Source organism: Microcaecilia unicolor, chromosome 1 (genome assembly GCF_901765095.1).
Source record: "Microcaecilia unicolor chromosome 1, aMicUni1.1, whole genome shotgun sequence".
NCBI classification, from domain to species: domain Eukaryota; kingdom Metazoa; phylum Chordata; class Amphibia; order Gymnophiona; family Siphonopidae; genus Microcaecilia; species Microcaecilia unicolor.
The window spans coordinates 402771617-402789929 of NC_044031.1; the positions used below are offsets into that span (position 1 = coordinate 402771617).

Here is an 18313-nt window from a genome sequence, read left to right on the forward strand (position 1 = left end):
AGGCTTTGAAAACCGGAGCTGACAAAATTATCTGACCAGATTGCGGGTGTAGAATTGCTACTGGGAGAAACGATGAGGAGGACGGGGGAGCTCGAAGTACGAGTTTCGGAGCTGGAGGACTCAAGCACGGGCAGAGGAACACTGCTGCAGGACCTACAGAATTCATTGCGAGCCCAGGCAAAACATCTAGATGACCTGGAAAACAGGTCTCGCAGGTCTAATCTTCGCCTGATTGGAATTCCCGAATTAGTGTCAGATCGAGCTCTGCCCACGCAATTGGAGAGTTGGCTCAAATCTGAATTTGCTCTCTCTGATAGCAGTGGGCCACTGTGCTTGGAGAGAGCACACCGTCTGGGCAGGAGAATTGAAGGAGGAAACAGACCGAGAGTGGTCATCATAAAAGTTCATAATTTCTTACACAAGGAAGAAATTCTGAGAGGCGCCAGATCCAAATGGGACTCACTCACATTTGATGGAACAGCAGTAAAAATTTTCCAGGATTATTCCGCTGCCCTACAGGAGCGCAGGAAAGCATTTGGACCTCTGTGCCGCCATTTGGCAGCGAAAAACCAAAGATTCATGCTATTGTATCTAGCTCAGCTCAAAGTGTTGGAACAGGGGGGCTGGAAGATGTATCACTCTCCAGAAGAGGCCCAGTCCCTCCTACGGGACAATTCGGCATCCTCCCCTGGCCACAATGGCTGAAAGGGGAACACATGAGCAGGTAGCAGGCTGTGATGGTATAAAGTCGCAGGCTCGCTGCAGCTGTAACGCAGCTAGAGCAAAGCTTGCACAAAGTTGTACCACAGTTAAATGTTATGAAGTTAACTTGGATCTGTATGTTTGCGGATTTGTTGAATTGTTGTATATTATTGTAATTCTAGCGCAGCAAAGATGAGAAGATTGGAAGGAGAAAAGGGGGGAGGGGGGGCCCCTACCATTAATTGACCGGAGCTCTCCTAGTAGATGTTGCGAAAGGAGAGGTCAAAGGTGATAAGGGGGGAGGAATTAGGGGTAGGGGGGAAGTTTGGGGTGGGGGAGGGTAGGGGAGAGGGGGGAAGGGAGAGTCATAGAACAGAAGGGGATTGGGTGCACGGGGAATGTCCTTGAGATGTCCGGTGATGGAGCGGGGAGACTCGGGTGGAGCTGAGCACCGGAGTCTCCCAAACTCTTAATGCAGGTTGGTAACTATGGAAATAACTTCATTCAGGAAGGGGGGGTGCTCGGACTAGATTTATAACATGGAATGTAGGGGGCATTACATCCCCAATTAAGAGGGCAAAGATTTTGCAAGCCTTAAAGAGACACCATGCAGAAGTGGCTTATATCCAAGAGACGAGACTATCTCAAGAGGAGTTACAAAAGTTGAAGAGAACATGGGTGGGTGAAGTACACGGGGCAGCGGCCGAAGGAAGGAAGAGTGGGGTTGCAATCTTAATTCGAAAGGGAGTAGTGGCGAAAACACATCTGGTGGGTAGTGACCCAGGGGGGAGATATGTGGTGGTGCGTCTCTGGTTGCACAATGTGGAGTACTTAGTAGTAGCGCTATAGGGTCCGAATTTATATGACAGATCCTTTTACGACCATCTAGTCCAAGTGTGCCTCCCTCATGGGTCACTGCCGCTGCTTGAGATGGGGGATTTTAATTTAGTGGCTGACCCCACACTTGACTGCTCGTCCCCTAGAAGGGCAGCCCGGGGAGGCCCGGAGGTGAGGGCTCTATCACAGTTCATCCAAGCACTTGAAGTGGTGGATTCTTGGCGCACTTTACATCCAGAGGAGCGAGAATATACCCACCTTTCTAGGGCCCATGGGACTTTCTCTCGCCTAGATTACATTTTGGTGGATCAGCGGGTGTTTCCCTATGTGAGTGAGGTGGAGATAGGCCCAGAAGAGATCTCGGACCACTCCATGGTGTGGTTGGATTTAGAGGATCGAGACCTGGGGATTGGGGGAAGAGGGTGGAGATTTCCCACGTACTTAGCATCAGACCCAACATTTAAACAGCACTTGCTAAAGAGTTGGGGGGAATACTCACAATTTAACAAAGAACATAGGGATACTCCCCTACTATTCTGGCAAGCGGCGAAAGTAGTTTTGAGGGGGGCAGTGATTGCATTTACTGCACAACGGGAGCGCAAGATTAATGGGGCAATTATCCATCTAGAACGTAGACTTGGGAAAGCTAGGCGCCGATTTGCGGCGGTTCCATCGAGCTATAATAAGGAGCAGATGAAAATAGCTCAAATAACGTTAAATTCACTTTTACATGAAAGAGCCTCGAGAGCCCTAGCAGTTAGGAAATTCAGATTCCAGAGATATGGGAACAAATCAGGTGTCATGTTAGCAAGGGTAGTTAAGGCCTGGAGTGGCCCTAGAGCGATAGTGGCGGTGAAAGACCGGAAAGGACATATTCAGAATGGGAGGGAAGGAGTAAAACAGGTATTCCAGCACTTCTATAGTGAACTATATAAAAATATATCCCCACCATCATTGGAGTCGGTGACAGATTATTTGCGGAAGGCCAGAATGCTGACACTTAAGGCAGAAGAGGTAGAGGTCCTGAATAGGCCTATTACAGGAAGGGAACTTCAGGATATCATTAGGTCACTCCCTGCAAATTCAGATCCAGGCCCAGATGGCTTCTCTAGTGAATTCTATAAAATCTTAAATCCGCATATAGTGGGCCCCCTGCACTCGTATTTTGAGGAGGTAGTAGCTCAGGGACAGTTTCCTGCTTATGCAAATAAGGCACTAATAACACTATTGCTAAAGCCAGGAAAGCCGGAGAACCAGGCTGGTTCTTTCCGGCCTATCTCCTTAATCAATGTAGATATAAAGATCCTAGCCAAACTGCTAGCTAACAGACTACAGGAGTGCTTACCCAGTCTTATCGGGCAGGAACAAGTGGGTTTCATGCGCAATAGGCACTCAGGAATTAACGTGCGACGATTACTACTAGCCCAAGCCCAAATTCAGCGTTCAGGCGGTGAGGCGATGCTGGTCAGCCTGGACACTAAAAAAGCATTTGGTAAAGTAGGCTGGGATTATATGTTTGCTGTGTTGAGGCATGTGGGTGTAGGGGGTTGGGCCTATGGGGCTATCCAGTCGCTATACTCAAATCCTCGAGCGGCTGTGCTGGTTAATGGATCTAGAACGCAACAATTTCCCATCGCGAGGGGGACTAGGCAAGGCTGCCCCCTCTCTCCGCTCCTTTTTGTGTTATCCATTGAACCATTGATTAAAAATATCCAACAGGGAGAGGGGGTGCCAGGGGTGACAGTAAGTGGAGAGAAAGTAAAGGTGTTAGCCTTTGCGGATGATCTATTGATAATATCAGAGTCCCCGAGGGTGGCACTGCCAGCACTGCTCGAGGAGATAGAATGCTTTAGTGCACTGTCAGGGTTCAAAATTAATCGGGAAAAATCACGCATAATGAGGCTACCTGAGCGACTGGATGGCCCCGACCCGGATGACTTCTCACTGCAGAGGGCAAGGACAGAGATGAAGTACTTGGGTGTATTAATCCCCAACACATTAAGTGGTTTGTATGAGATAAATATCCAAAAATTAATGAAAGATACAGCGAGGAAACTCGAGCAATGGCGGGGTCTTCCTATCTCTTTGTCAGGACGTATAACATTATACAACATGATGATTATCCCCTGCTGGTCATATATGTTCCAAACCTTGCCCATACACCTTACCAACAGGGACGAGAAACGATTGAATGGAATGTTAAGGAAATTTCTGTGGCGAGGAAAAAAGCCGAGATTCCCACTGCAGAGTATGTATGTACCGAAAGAGTACGGAGGGATGGGCCTGCAGAGTGTGAGACATTTGGGGATTGCTTGTGCAATGAGACATGTCACAGACTGGTTCCGCAACTCTGCGGATTTCTCAGCCACCACAATAGAACTACGGTTGTTTGCACCCATTCATTTTAGTAGTTGCCTGCATGGGAGTGGAGGGGCCTCTCCAGTACTACGCATCTCAAACCTTTTGCCGCAAGCACAGAGAGCATGGAGCTGGATTTGTAGATTACATCAATTTTCGCCAAAAGTTACCCCACTGCTGCCAATCTGCGGGAACCCTGAATTTCAGCCTGGTTTGATATATACAATTTTTGAACAATGGAGAGCGCGAGGTATAATCTACCTACACCAGATCTTAACACGAGAAGGAAAGTTGCAATCATTTCAGAAGCTGCAGGATCGAGGGCTGCTCCGCCCTAAAGACTACTTTCATTATTGGCAACTATTGCACTATACGAAGAGTTTGACTTGGGAGGCCTTGGCTGAGGATGTGCAGGAGGAATTACCACTGGCATTCTCGCTGGGATCACAACAAAAAGTCCCATTGAGGTTTCACCTCCGACATATCAAAGACACAGCTGTGGAGCCAGACTTTGGTAAATATGCTGAGGCCTGGAGCAGAGACCTGAAGGTAGACATTTCATCAGGCTTGCTTAAAGAACATGTATTGGCCCTTTACAGAGTGTCACCTTTAACTGATCACTGGGAATTACAGTATCGTTTTGTGTTTCGGATGCATATGCTGCCTCGACGGGCGTTTCATGTGGGGGTTTCCCCTGATGGGGTGTGCCCCAAATGCCATTTTGTGGGAGCGACCTTGGGACACATGTACTGGACTTGCCCTGCAGTGAAGAATTTTTGGATGACTTTACTACAACGGGTTTCAGCCTTGTGGAGAACTTAGATGGTCTTGTTCTCCGATGCTGTTGTTCGGGAAGCCCTGTCTGCGGGCTCCCCGGCCAAGAGGGCTTACTCTTTTTGTACAGCGAGCCATTATGATTGCAAAAAAGACTATTCTAGTGGATTGGCTATCCCCAAGAGGCCCCTCACTCCAGAATTGGCGAATGCGGATGGTGCAACTGTTACGCTTTGAGAGAATGATGATAAAAGATGGAAATCCGACTGAGTTGGATAAATTCTGCTTGAGATGGGGTCCGTTTCTGGATTCTATGCCCCCAAGAGCTAAGAGTTCCCTCTTGAACATATGACTGGCTCATGGAGCCCCGGACATTCATTCCCAGAACTGAATAACGAGTCACAGGGAGGGGAGGGAGGGAATGAGTAGATAATAATGTGCCGGCTTGGGGAGTCTTGGGGGGACATCAGAGTCCAGTCCCCTCGGGACTACCCCATCCGGAATTTTGCTTTTAGACATTAAGTCTAGTTATTCAAGGGAGGGGGGAAAAATGTTAAAGAATTGATGATGCTGTTTAGAGAAAGCATAAACGCGAAGTATCTATGTTATGGTTAGAAAGTTACTTACCTGTTTGTGTGGACTTCTTTTATATGTCATCAATAAAAATAATTGACGATAAGTACCAGTGGGATACTACTTTATATACATTCTCTTTAGTTAACACACATATTGATACCCATTGCATCTCCCGAAATACCCGTTTCCAAGTGTCCATATCCAGAAATTCACCCAGATCATTTTCCCACTGTGGCATAAAGTTGAAATGCCTAAACTCTTTGCCTCTCAGAAATTTATACAAAATAGACAAAGGATGAGGCAGTTTCCCCATTGCTATCCAAAGATTTTCCAAAAGCTCACTATCATCAGGGTCTTCCCTCAACCACCCCTGAGCTCCCATAAAATGTTGGACATAGGGGAACCAGTCTCAAGTAGTTAAATTATATTTCTCCTGCAAATCTGCAAAACTCTACTGCTCCCCCATATTCAAGAGCTGACTGAAGTGCTGCAAACCAAGATAATGCCATTGAGCAAAGGCAGAGCCACTTGTTTCACCCAAAAATCTCAGCATGAGGAATACAGGAGCCAAGCAGGACACTCAAGTACATCTCTTGAATTTGGTCCTCCTGGAACTTCAAAATACCTACTGTATCTGAATTTTTAAGACACCTGCAAGCGTGATGGTTATTGTAGTGGTGCACCTTCAGTTACAGTAGGTTTAATCTGTTCCTGGATGGCTCACAATAATTTATTAAGGAATTAAGGTAGGGTTTGTACCCAGGTCCCCTTGTTTAAAGTCCACTCCAGTGATTACTAGGCTTCCCCTCTGCTCTGCGGGGACATCTATGTGGCCGTTTTTGCACAAATAATGTCAGAGATTTCTGTGCCTGTTTTTTTTTTTTGGTGTTCATATTTTGGATGTTTCCTTTTGGGAAATGGCTGCTCTTGTTGGACATTTTCAGCACAAGAACCTCCTTCTCATGTAGTTTTGAATAGGACATCCCAATGTTGTTTTTCCTGTTCGAAAATAGCTGTCAGACAGGTTTTTTTGGATGTTATGAGAAGGACGTCCCAATTCTGACTTGGACATTCTTTTGAAAATGCCCCTCCACAAATGAAAATAGGCACATACTTTCCAAATCGGTGCCTTCTCGATGCCTAGAGAGAGGCTCCCCTTTATACAATTGCCTTCCATATGCATAGTTTACAATTTTCAGACTTGTGTAGAGATATTTGCACCAAATATCCATACACATTAGCTGGTGTAAAATGTGAGTGGGGAGGGGGAATAATTTTCATAGTGAAAATATGCATGTATTTTCATTTTGCAAATCCAGCAAAGCTTGAAGAATGAAAAAATGTGTGTATTTTTCAATAGTGTGGACAGCTATAAAAATGATCCCATAAGAGGATAAATTTTAAATTGGCCACATATCAATAAATTCTGTAGTTACTGTGGACTTTGCATTCATTTTTCAGGTGAAAGTACGCGTTGTGTATTTTCATTTTGAAAACTGTCCAAGGACAAAGAACACACCCACATTTGGTGGCGAGAGGAAGGAGAGCACGAAACATGGGCACAACCGTGACATTGCTGTGCTGTTAGGAGCACTTCTGCCTGCTTGTTTAAGCTTCCCTGCTTTACCCTTCTGGTGCTGATAGGAGCACTTCTGCCTTGCTGTGCTGTAGGAGCACTTCTGCCTTGTCTTGTCTTACCTGTATGCCTTGTTCTTGTCTGAGTGCCTGTGGGCACTCCTGTTTTGAACCCTAACCCGGTTTCTTTCAAGCTTGTTCTGTATCCTATTCCCTGTCTGAGAATCCCGTATCCTCAGTAGTCCCGAACCCTGTGTTAGTCAAGCTTGTTTAGTATCCTGTTGGTCTAGTCTGTCTGCAAGCTAGGTCTAGTAAGTCCTGCCGGCCGCCTGCACCTGGGGGCTCAACCCCTGGGGAATGGTGGTCAAGTGCAGGTGAAGACCGGTTGCTCTGTCCTGCGTATTCCCTGCCTGCCTACTGCTATAGTTCCAGTCCTGTGGTTCCAGTTCGGTTGTTCCAGCTTTGCCTGTCTACAGCTTCTCCTGCCTTGCTTGCTTACCCAGTCCTGGTTGAGGGTCTTGCCTACTGCTGCCGCTTTTCAGCAGCGGTCCAAGGGCTCATGTGGTGACAGTGTCCGAGAGCCTGAGACCGTGACACACTCACTTAGATGGCTCTTTCCTACTGAACCTCTAGTGTAGTTTCAATTATTCTGCTATATAACCTTTGTCATACATATAACCTGGCTTACATTTTAAATTGGACAATTAACTTGCTAAGCATGGTCTTCGCGGAACTGTGAAGTGCAAATATTTTGCAGGACTGTTTTGAGGTGTAATGGCAGCACGACATGTTTCCCAAATACTAGTATTGTATTAATAGGTGGGTTGGTGGAAAATAACTTTATATTGAGTGACATGGAATAAATCTGGAATTTGGATTTTGAAGAAAAACACAGATTCACAGAGGCCCAGGCCAGTGCAAATTAGGAGGTCCCATATTTAATTCACTGAAAGCGTTAATCCAAGCAAATAGAGGACTCGTTTCTGTGTGGCGCCCAGGCCAAATGGTCCAGCTGCCCCCTCCCCCGATAGGCCTTGGCCCGGGCTGCCTTTACGTTTTCTTTCTGAAGGGGAGGAGTTGAGCTTTAATATTCATATCTCATCATTCAATGACCTGTACACTAGAGCAGTGGTTCCCAAACCTGGTTTTGGATGCACCCCAGCTGGTCAGGTTTTCAGGATAGCCACAATGAATATTCATGAAAGAGATTTGTATGCAGTGCAGGCTGAAAAACCTGACCGGCTGGAGTGCCTCCAGGACCAAGTTTGGGACCCACTGCCCTAGAGGTTTAGCAGAGTGCTTGTTTCCATCTGTTCCCTGATCATAGATAATGTTAAGTGTCCATGCTGAATTTAGCAGTAGTCATACGCTGCGTTATTTCAATGGTGTAAACACAAGATCAGATATCCCCATTCTCGGTATTCAGTGATTGGCATTGCAGCCGGATCACCCACTGCCGCTGAACAGCAGGACTGGGCTCTGTGCCCTTTCTCTTCCTCTGCAGGTCAACTGATAATGTGCTTGAGGTTACATTTAGAGCACAGCTGAAAAACATCCATAAAAAGCAAAAATGCTAAAACCAGGGGTCTTTTATTTGCTGCAGCGTGGTTACCAGAAATGTAATATCTTTTAAAGTTCCCCATACATCTCTGGTGTGTTTTTCTTCCCTCTAGAACACAATGTTTACTGCCATTCACAAGCATTATTCTTTGGAGGACTGGAAGATGTTTGCATCCCATCACCCAGAATGCTTAGAGGTAGGTTGCTTTTATTTGGCCTATTTTTTTTTCACAATATTGGGGTAAGTTTTGAAAAATGTAATGGGGGATCACCTGCATAAAATAAGGAGTTATGCGCACAGGCTGGCTAAATGCACCTAAGCTGATTTTTCAGCAGTGGCTAGTCAGGACTGATTTTTTTTTATTTTGTGGGGCCTCAGATTTACATAGGTGGGCACTAGACAGTTGGATGTTCACGTTGTCTTAAATTCTCCTCTCGCTGGCCCATGGCACTGCAACTGACTGGGTGGCCTGACTGCACAGTAATGGGGTCATGGTCCACTCATGAGTATGCCCCTGATTTTCAGCTGCCTAAAAACAATGCATGTAACTTCATGGGGGCAATTTTCAGAAGGACATCATGAGCAAAGGGATGTTTACCTGTGGAAACATGCCTTCTGAAAATTGCCCACCCCACTTCAGCACAAGGGAAAGTCTGCATATACCATGTATGTACAGTCCATCTGGAGAAAAGGGGTGTTAGCAGACAGGGGTTGTCCTGGCAAAGTGCACACGGGGGGGGGGGGGGGGGGGGGTTAATTTTTAACATCCTCTGTACTTCCTGGCAGGGAGTTTGCATCCACAAACTGAGGCATATTGTGGTAATGTGGTCAAGGGTGTGGCTTGGATTGGGTACAAACTCAGGGCCAGATGCACTAAACCTAACAAACCAGCAACGTGGTTTTTAAACTAGTTCTAGCCGGTTTAGCGAGCAATTAGTAAAACTAGACATGCACAAAAGGGTTCTCCAAGCCATTTTGCTGTCATGGTAGCAGCTAACGAAAACGTAATACAGAGTTATTATAATGAGCTAATTACTATTATAATGTGTATGCCATTTCCGACCCCATGCACAAAAGTATTCCCTACCTTTACTGTGGGAATTTTAACGGGAAGTCTGAAGCTGTCGGTTCTTCATTGTCGCAAGTAGGAGAAGGGGAGAAACAAGGCAGGGAAGATGGAGCACAAAATAAAAAAGTACATCGGCTTACACACAGCTTCTTTGCATGTATGAAAGCCATGCCATGATTCTTTTTTCAAATGACATTTTACTGGCAAGAAATGGGAAGGGGCAGTACCGAAATGTAAAGCATAAAAGTAATGGTGACTTACCAAAAATGCAAGGAAGACAAGGGTCAAACTGCCTCTGCTGGGAAACAGCATCTTCCATGCTAGAAGCACAATAGAGAGAGGGGCTAAACAAATTGGACAGTGTCAGCCTCGGATGTCCCGCCCACTCACTACTGGAGGGGGACACCAGGAAGTTTGGATCCAATCAGCTCACAGCTCTACAGTGATGTCATCAGGGAAGCCCTTTTGGGAGGAGGAGTTGGGATAGCAGCCAGCCAATGAGAGTCCATCTTCAGGGAAATGGGCATTCCAGGATGTCAGCCTGCCAATAGAAGGAAGCAGCAGGAATATCTGGGTGTGAAACCAAGCCCTGATGCTGATCCCTCAGAGCCCAGAGCAGCAGAGAGCATTTTCTAGGCATTTCCTACTTTTTTCCAGCAGCGGGGAGGCAGGGAGCCCCAACAAGGGTCTGTCCATCACAATAAAAAAAGTGCTTTTGTGCTTTCAAAAAAAAAAAAAGGGCTACATCTACTGCTTTCATATACTCAGCTTGTCTGTGTCTATGAGAGCTATCTGTAGCATGCGCAGAGCAGCCACGCATAGCGATTGACTGTTCTGCGCATGTTCAGCTCACCGACTGGCTTCCCCCAGATCGCTTGCAAATGAGCTGGGTCGCAAAACCAACAAGCAGCTCATTTGCATGCGATTCTCTTTGTGAATCCCACTGTGTTTCTAAATCGGTAAATATTTACCAATTTGAAAATGCAGATGGATTCTTAATGGGACCTTTGTGCATCTGGCCCTTAGTCAGACACACAGGGTTTGCAAGAAAAAGGGAAAATATTTTATTATTTGACATACCATGTGCCCCCTGTTACTTCACAGGCTTTCATCCAGCACAAGTTCAGTCTAAAATTAGGACTAGCTCCCATCCTAGTCCAGCATGCTGTTTATTCACATCAAAACAAGTACTTTCTGAACGTAACTCAAGGTGTCTCCTTCCTTGCCAGTCTTCCCATACAACTCTGATACCAATGAAGCCTGAGCCACACCACTTCCCTGGTTGTCACCTGAGGTACTACAGCTCAGCTTGCTGTGGAGTCCTCTTCTCTCTGGACCTCCCTCCTGGAAACCTCTGCATCAGGGCCTCCCTTATCTATTCAACCTCAGGGCTTTTAACGCCCTCTTGACCTGAGCCCCGCCCCTCTGACAGACTCAGCCTCAGCCTCTGCCTTGGCAGACTAGCGCCACCTGCTGCAAGGTGACTGAATCATCTGCGAGGAAATGCTCTTCCCTATACCAGTCACCCCCTCACACACATTTGTACCTATGGTCCTGGCTGAGCTGGAGCTTTTCAAAGAAAAACTCCCTAGGGAGTTCCTTTAAAAATATACTACTACTACTTAGCATTTCTATAGCGCTGCCAGGGTTATGCAGCGCTGTACAAGTTTAAACATGGGGAAGGACAGTCCCTGCTCAAGAGATTCACAGTGCTGCAAACCTCATACATAGTCTAAAAATTGTCCCAAGCATATATAAAATTGCTCACACAAAACAGACGTTCTGGGGGTGGGAGTTTTGGGAGCATGTTATGAATTTTCAAAAAATATGGACCTGATATTCAGCCAACAAGGATCAGCATTTTGCAAACTGCCACTGGCATTAAACCCAGAAATTCAATGCTGGGTCATGTTCGAGCTCCAGCATTGTATTTCTGGGTCTAGGGAACCAGCTAAAACATAGCCAGTTAAATGAGATATTCGGCATTTAACTGGCTATGAAGAACTGCATAAAGATAGGACTGACATATATGTGGTCCTATTTATGTGGTCATCTTAAGTGGCTAAGTGCCGACTCTGGCCCCCCAGAATGTCCCCAAAGTAGCCAGTTTTGGCTTGAGCACTAATTGGGCATTTTCAGCGGCTCTATCCAGTTGATTGTCGCTGAAAATGCTTCTCCTGATCATTTAAATTGTTTTGAATGTTAGGCCCTCCATGTATAACAAACTTGTTGGTAACATGTATAAGTTACGTCACTGTTTTAAAGCAGGTAAAGTTATAATTGAACACATAACTGTGTAACAACCAATATGCAAACACAATTTATGCAGTTTCTTTTATGCTTGAAAATTGGGTTGTTTTAAGTGTGCTAAAAGTAAATGCAGAACTTTGCAAAGCAGGGGCGTATCTGGGGTTAGGCGGTAGGGGGGGCCAGAGCCAGAGTGGGGGGGCACATTATAGCCCCCCCTGCCGCCATTGCCACCCCCCTGCCGCCATTGCCACCCCCCCGCCGCCAACACCTACCTTTGCTGGCGGGGGACCCCAACCCCCGCCAGCCGAGGTCCGCTTCCTCTAAAAATATTCCTTGAGCTCAGGGGCGTAGCCAGACCTCGCCAGGAGGGGGGCCAGAGCCCGAGGTGGGGGGGCACTGTTTAGCCCCCCCCCCGAGCCGCCGCCACATTGGACCCCCCCCCCCCTGCCGGCCTGCCCATGATCTCCTTCAACCCCCCCTCCCGCCACGAACTCTCCCCCGCCGTCGCCGCCCGCCCCGTTGCCGCAAATGATACCTTTTTTGAAGAGAGTTCCTTCCGCGCTCGAGTAGCGCCTTTCTTCAGTGAAGTTCCGGCAATCAGCTGTTTCCACGCCGGCGACACTACCGGCGTCAAAACAGCTGATCGCCGGAACTTTGTTGAAGAAAGGCGCTACTCGAGCGCGGAAGGAAGTCTCTCTTCAAAAAAGGTATCATTTGCGGCGACGGGGCGGGTGGCGATGGCGGGGGAGAGTTGGTGGCGGGAGGGGGGTTGAAGGGAATCGTGGGGCAGGGGGCCAGGGCCAAATCTACGGGGGCCCAGGCCCCCTCAGGCCCCACGTAGCTACGCCACTGCTTGAGCTGAGGTCTTTTAAGTTGTTCGTCCTCGCTCCCACTCCTTCGTGCTGCTGTTCAAACTCTGCGGAATCAAGTTTCGGAGTCTGTCTGACGTCGCAGCACGTTATACGTGCAGGACGACGTACAACATGCTGCGACGTCAGACAGACTCCGAAACTGGATTCCACAGAGTTTGAACAGCAGCACGGAGGAGTGGGAGCGAGGACGAACAACTTAAAAGACCTCAGCTCAAGGAATATTTTTAGAGGAAGCGGACCTCGGCTGGCGGGGGTTGGGGTCCCCTGCCAGCAAAGGTAGGTGTTGGTGGCGGTAGGGGGGTCCAGGGTGAAATCTGCGGGGGCCCAGGCCCCTGTGGCCCCACGCAGATATGCCCCTGTTGCAAAGAGGGACACTATCAAAACTTTATCCACATATGTACTCACTGTAGATGTCTACAGCTTTGATTAATAAGAAGACACCTATGTGAAAAGTCCAAAAAGGCACCTGTTTTAAGACTATTTTATTTAAATTTTCAATTATAAAGCTTAATTAAGAAGAGTAAAAAAAAATATAAAGGCCCCGATTCAGACCACAAGAGACAGCCAGACTGTCTCTCACGGTCTACGCTGAACCTGGATATTCAGTGCCGTGCTGTTTCCAATGACCAGTGTTGAATATCCGGTTTAAATTTGACTGGTTCCAACTTAATCGGCCAAGCCGATTTTCAGCAGTAGCTGGTCAAGTTGGAGCCAGCCAAAGTTATTCCACCTATTGTGGTGGTCAAATATGGCCAAAGGAAAAAGACCCAGCAAAGGAGACAGAAAAGATGATGGCAAAAAACTTCTCCTGGACTACAAAGTTCACAGCATAAGTTTAATTCTTAAAATGTGGACTCGACACGAGTCGTGTTTCGGCCGCTCAGGCCTGCTTCAGGAGTCCCTGTATGTTGTTGCTTAAATAATCTCTGGAAGACGTAACAATCTTCTAAAAAACATGAACTGTTAGCGAACTAGACTTATGGCCACCAACTTATCCAGCTCTGTGTGAAAATTGCTTGATAGTCAGTTATATCGCACGATATAACCAGCTGTCTTTAAGTCACTATCCGGTGATATTTAGTGTCATATTGCCAGTTAAGTGCCATTTTGGCAGTAGTTTTAAAAGCATTTTAAATATCAGGCAGATAGTCTATAGATTTTGTTAGAGACATTGGACCAACGATAAAGATGGTGTGTAAAATCTTATGAAAGTACAATAGCTTATAAGTGACACCGCTGAAGGTCTATATCTCATATAAGAATATTTTATCTGGCGAGTGTAATTCTGTGGTTATGTAAATTCTCCGAGGACAAGCAGGCTGCTTGTTCTCACGACTGGGTTGACGTCCACGGCAGCCCCCACCAACCGGAAGAAAACTTCGCGGGCAGTCCCGCACGCAGGGCACGCCCACCGCGCATGCGCGGCCGTCTTCCCGCCCGTGCGCGACCGTTCCCGCTCAGTCTTTTCTTTTCCGTGCTGGAGAGAGCCGTGTTCGTCTCTCTCTCTGTCAGCCCCGGAAACCGGATCGCGCTTTCGTCGCGAATTTTCTCTTTTCGTTGTTCTCCGTTTTTCTATTTAGTTTTTTAAAAAAACCCCGCTGAACTTTGTTTTCCCTCGTCTCTTAGCGGGGGCGTCGCGTTGCGGCCTTGTGGCCGCGCGGTCGATTTATTTTCGAGGTGTGAATTTTACCGCCACCATCGATGACTTTGACTTCGCCGACGCGATTTTTCCGTCAATGTCCTCGAAGGTCCCGAGTGGATTTAAAAAGTGTGGTTGGTGCGGCCGGCATATCTCGCAGACCGACACTCACGCTTGGTGCCTCCAGTGCCTCGGGCCGGAGCACGATACCAAGACGTGTACTTTGTGTCTCGGTCTCCGGAAACGGACACAGGTAGCGAGGCAAGTTCTTCGGGACCGTCTTTTTGGAACTTGCGCCGGCCCCTCGACGTCGACTTCGACGGCATCAGTATCGACGGCCGGTTCTTCGGTACCGGTATCGATGTCCACGAAATCGGCACCGATGGCATCGACCCCAGGAGCACAGGTCCCGTCGGCCCGCCGGTCCCCTGGTGAAGGCAGGGGTGAGAGGCCACGTGGGCAATCGGCCCCGGTCACTCCCTCTACCCAGGGCCCTCGGGACCGAACCCTGTCGGACCCGATCCCTCGAGGCCGAGGGGGATCGACTTCCTCCTCCTCAGTTCCACTGAGCGCCGATGACGGGCACCGCAAAAAGGCGAAGAAGCACCGTCATCGGTCGCCCACGACGCATCTGGCTCCCGGCGCCGGGGATGAGTCGACGCCAAGGAAGCGGCAGCGTCGAGAGGAGAGGTCCCCCTCTGTCGTAGAGGTACCGCCACGTCAGGGTGCCAGCACTTCGGTGCAGTCTTCTGGACCCGAACAGCTTCCAGCACCGAAGCCTCTACCGGCCCCCTCGCCTTTCCCGACAGCGGGCCTGGACGAGTGCCTCCGAGCCATCCTTCCGGGGATTCTGGAAGGGCTGATGCGCCAGACTGTGCCGGCGCCAGGGGTGCTTGCGCCCTCGGCGCCGTTGACTGTGGCGCCGGCGTGCTCTAACCCGGTGCCGAGGCCTTCGACGCCGACGCCGCTTGCGGCGCCAGTCTCGATCACCACGCAGGTGGAGTCCCCGTTGACGTCGATGGAGGGAGCTTCATCCCTGCCGGCACGGGAGTCCACCGCTCGACGACGCCACCGAGGCCTCGGTGCCTCGACGTCGAGCCGGGCCCGGTTGAGGACTGAGCTGCACGAGCTCATGTCCGACACCGAGGAAGAGGCCTCGTGGGGGGAGGAGGAGGATCCCAGATATTTCTCCTCAGAGGAGTCTGTGGGCCTTTCCTCCGACCCCACTCCTTCACCAGAGAGAAAGCTCTCGCCACCTGAGAGCCTCTCCTTTGCCTCCTTCGTCAGGGATATGTCTATTTGCATTCCCTTTCCCGTGGTCTCTGTGGATGAGCCGAGGGCTGAGATGCTCGAGGTCCTCGACTATCCATCACCACCTAGAGAGTCCTCCACGGTGCCGTTGCACAATGTCCTCAAAGAGACACTGCTTCGGAACTGGTTGAGACCACTATCTAATCCCACCATCCCCAAGAAAGCAGAGTCCCAATAGAGAATCCACTCGGACCCAGAGTTAATGCGGCCCCAATTGCCTCATAACTCGACGGTCGTGGACTCTGCTCTCAAGAGGGCACGGAGTTCGAGGGATACCGCCTGGGCGCCCCCGGGGCGGGAGTCTCGCACTCTGGACTCGTTTGGGAGGAAGGCCTACCAATCTTCCATGCTCGTGACCCGCATCCAGTCTTACCAGCTCTACACGAGCATCCACATGCGGAATAATGTGAAGCAACTGGCGGACCTGGTTGACAAGCTCCCGCCGGAGCAGTCCAGGCCTTTTCAGGAGGTGGTCAGGCAGCTGAAGGCGTGCAGAAAGTTCCTGTCCAGGGGTATATATGACACCTGTGACGTGGCTTCTCGTGCTGTGGCCCAAGGGATAGTGATGCGCAGGCTCTCATGGCTGCGTGCCTCTGACCTGGACAACCGCACCCAGCAGAGACTGGCCGACGTCCCTTGCCGGGGGGATAATATTTTTGGCGAGAAGGTCGAGCAGCTGGTGGACCAACTGCATCAGTGGGAAACCGCCCTCGACAAGCTCTCCCACCGGGCGCCTTCAGCATCCACCTCAGCAGGTGGACGTTTTTCCCGGGCTCGGCAGGCTGCGCCCTACGCCTATACCAAGCGTAGGTACACCCAGCCGGCCCGAAGGCCTCGTCAGGCACAGGGACAGTCCCAGCGCGCTCATTCCCGTCAACAGCGTGCGCCTAAGCAGCCCCCTGCGCCTCCACAGCAAAAACCGGGGACGGGTTTTTGACTGGATCCATGGGAACATAGCCGCCCTCAAAGTGTCCGTACCGGACGATCTGCCGGTCGGAGGGAGGTTAAAATTTTTTCACCAAAGGTGGCCTCTTATAACCTCCGACCAGTGGGTTCTCCAAATAGTGCGGTGCGGATATGCCCTGAATTTGGCCTCCCTTCCACCAAATTGTCCTCCGGGAGCTCAGTCCTTCAGCTCCCATCACAAGCAGGTACTTGCAGAGGAACTCTCCGCCCTTCTCAGCGCCAATGCGGTCGAGCCCGTACCATCCGGGCAGGAAGGGCAGGGATTCTATTCCAGGTACTTCCTTGTGGAAAAGAAGACAGGGGGGATGCGTCCCATCCTAGACCTGAGAGGCCTGAACAAATTCCTGGTCAAAGAAAAGTTCAGGATGCTTTCCTTGGGCACCCTTCTGCCAATGATTCAGAAAAACGATTGGCTATGTTCCCTGGATTTAAAGGACGCATACACTCACATCCCGATACTGCCAGCTCACAGACAGTATCTCAGATTCCACCTGGGCACACGGCACTTTCAGTATTGTGTGCTGCCCTTTGGGCTCGCCTCTGCCCCACGGGTGTTTACGAAGTGCCTCGTGGTGGTGGCGGCGTATCTACGCAAGCTGGGAATGCACGTGTTCCCATATCTCGACGATTGGCTGGTCAAGAACACCTCAGAGGCGGGAGCTCTCCGGTCCATGCAGTGCACTATTCGCCTCCTGGAGCTGCTGGGGTTTGTGATAAATTACCCAAAGTCCCATCACCAGCCTGCCCAATCTCTGGAATTCATAGGAGCTCTGCTGAATACTCAGACGGCTCAGGCCTTCCTTCCAGAAGCGAGGGCCAACAACCTCCTGTCCCTGGCTTCCCAGACCAGAGCTCGGCAGATGTTGAGACTTCTGGGTCATATGGCCTCTACAGTTCATGTGACTCCCATGGCTCATCTTCACATGAGATCTGCTCAATGGACCCTAACTTCCCAGTGGTATCAAGCCACCGGGAATCTAGAAGATGTCATCCACCTCTCCACCAGCTGCCGCAATTCACTGCACTGGTGGACCATTCGGACCAATTTGACCTTGGGACGCCCATTCCAAATTCCAAGCCCACGAAAGTGCTAACGACGGATGCATCTCTCCTGGGCTGGGGGGCTCATGTCGATGGGCTTCACACCCAAGGACTGTGGTCCCTCCAGGAAAAGGATCTTCAGATCAACCTCCTGGAGCTCCGAGCGGTCTGGAACGCACTGAAGGCTTTCAGAGATCGGCTGTCCTGTCAAATTATCCAAATCCGGACAGACAATCAGGTTGCAATGTATTACATCAACAAGCAGGGGGGCACCGGATCTCGCCCCCTGTGTCAGGAAGCCGTCGGGATGTGGCGTTGGGCCTGCCAATTCGGCATGCTCCTACAAGCCACATACCTGGCAGGCGTAAACAACAGTCTGGCCGACAGACTGAGCAGAGTCATGCAACCGCATGAGTGGTCGCTCCATTCCAGAGTGGTACGCAAGATCTTACGAGAGTGGGGCACCCCCTCGGTGGACCTTTTCGCCTCTCAGACCAACCACAAGCTGCCTCTGTTCTGTTCCAGACTACAGGCACACGGCAGGCTAGCGTCGGATGCCTTTCTCCTCCATTGGGGGACCGGCCTCCTGTATGCTTATCCTCCCATACCTTTGGTGGGGAAGACCTTACTGAAGCTCAAGCAAGACCACGGCACCATGATTCTGATAGCGCCCTTTTGGCCCCGTCAGATCTGGTTCCCTCTTCTTCTGGAGTTGTCCTCCGAAGAACCGTGGAGATTGGAGTGTTTTCCGACTCTCATTTCGCAGAACGATGGAGCGTTGC

General features: G+C 49.6%; 1 protein-coding gene across 1 annotated transcript in view; it reads left to right on the plus strand.

The window, feature by feature from the left end:
- The window catches only part of GMPR (guanosine monophosphate reductase), a 160848-nt gene that overhangs the window by 16829 nt on the left and 125706 nt on the right, over window positions 1-18313 (plus strand). Inside the window, exon 3 of the mRNA XM_030190088.1 lies at window positions 8496-8579. Within this exon, the coding sequence (XP_030045948.1) occupies window positions 8496-8579 (84 nt within the window). The remainder of the gene's footprint in view (window positions 1-8495; window positions 8580-18313) is intronic.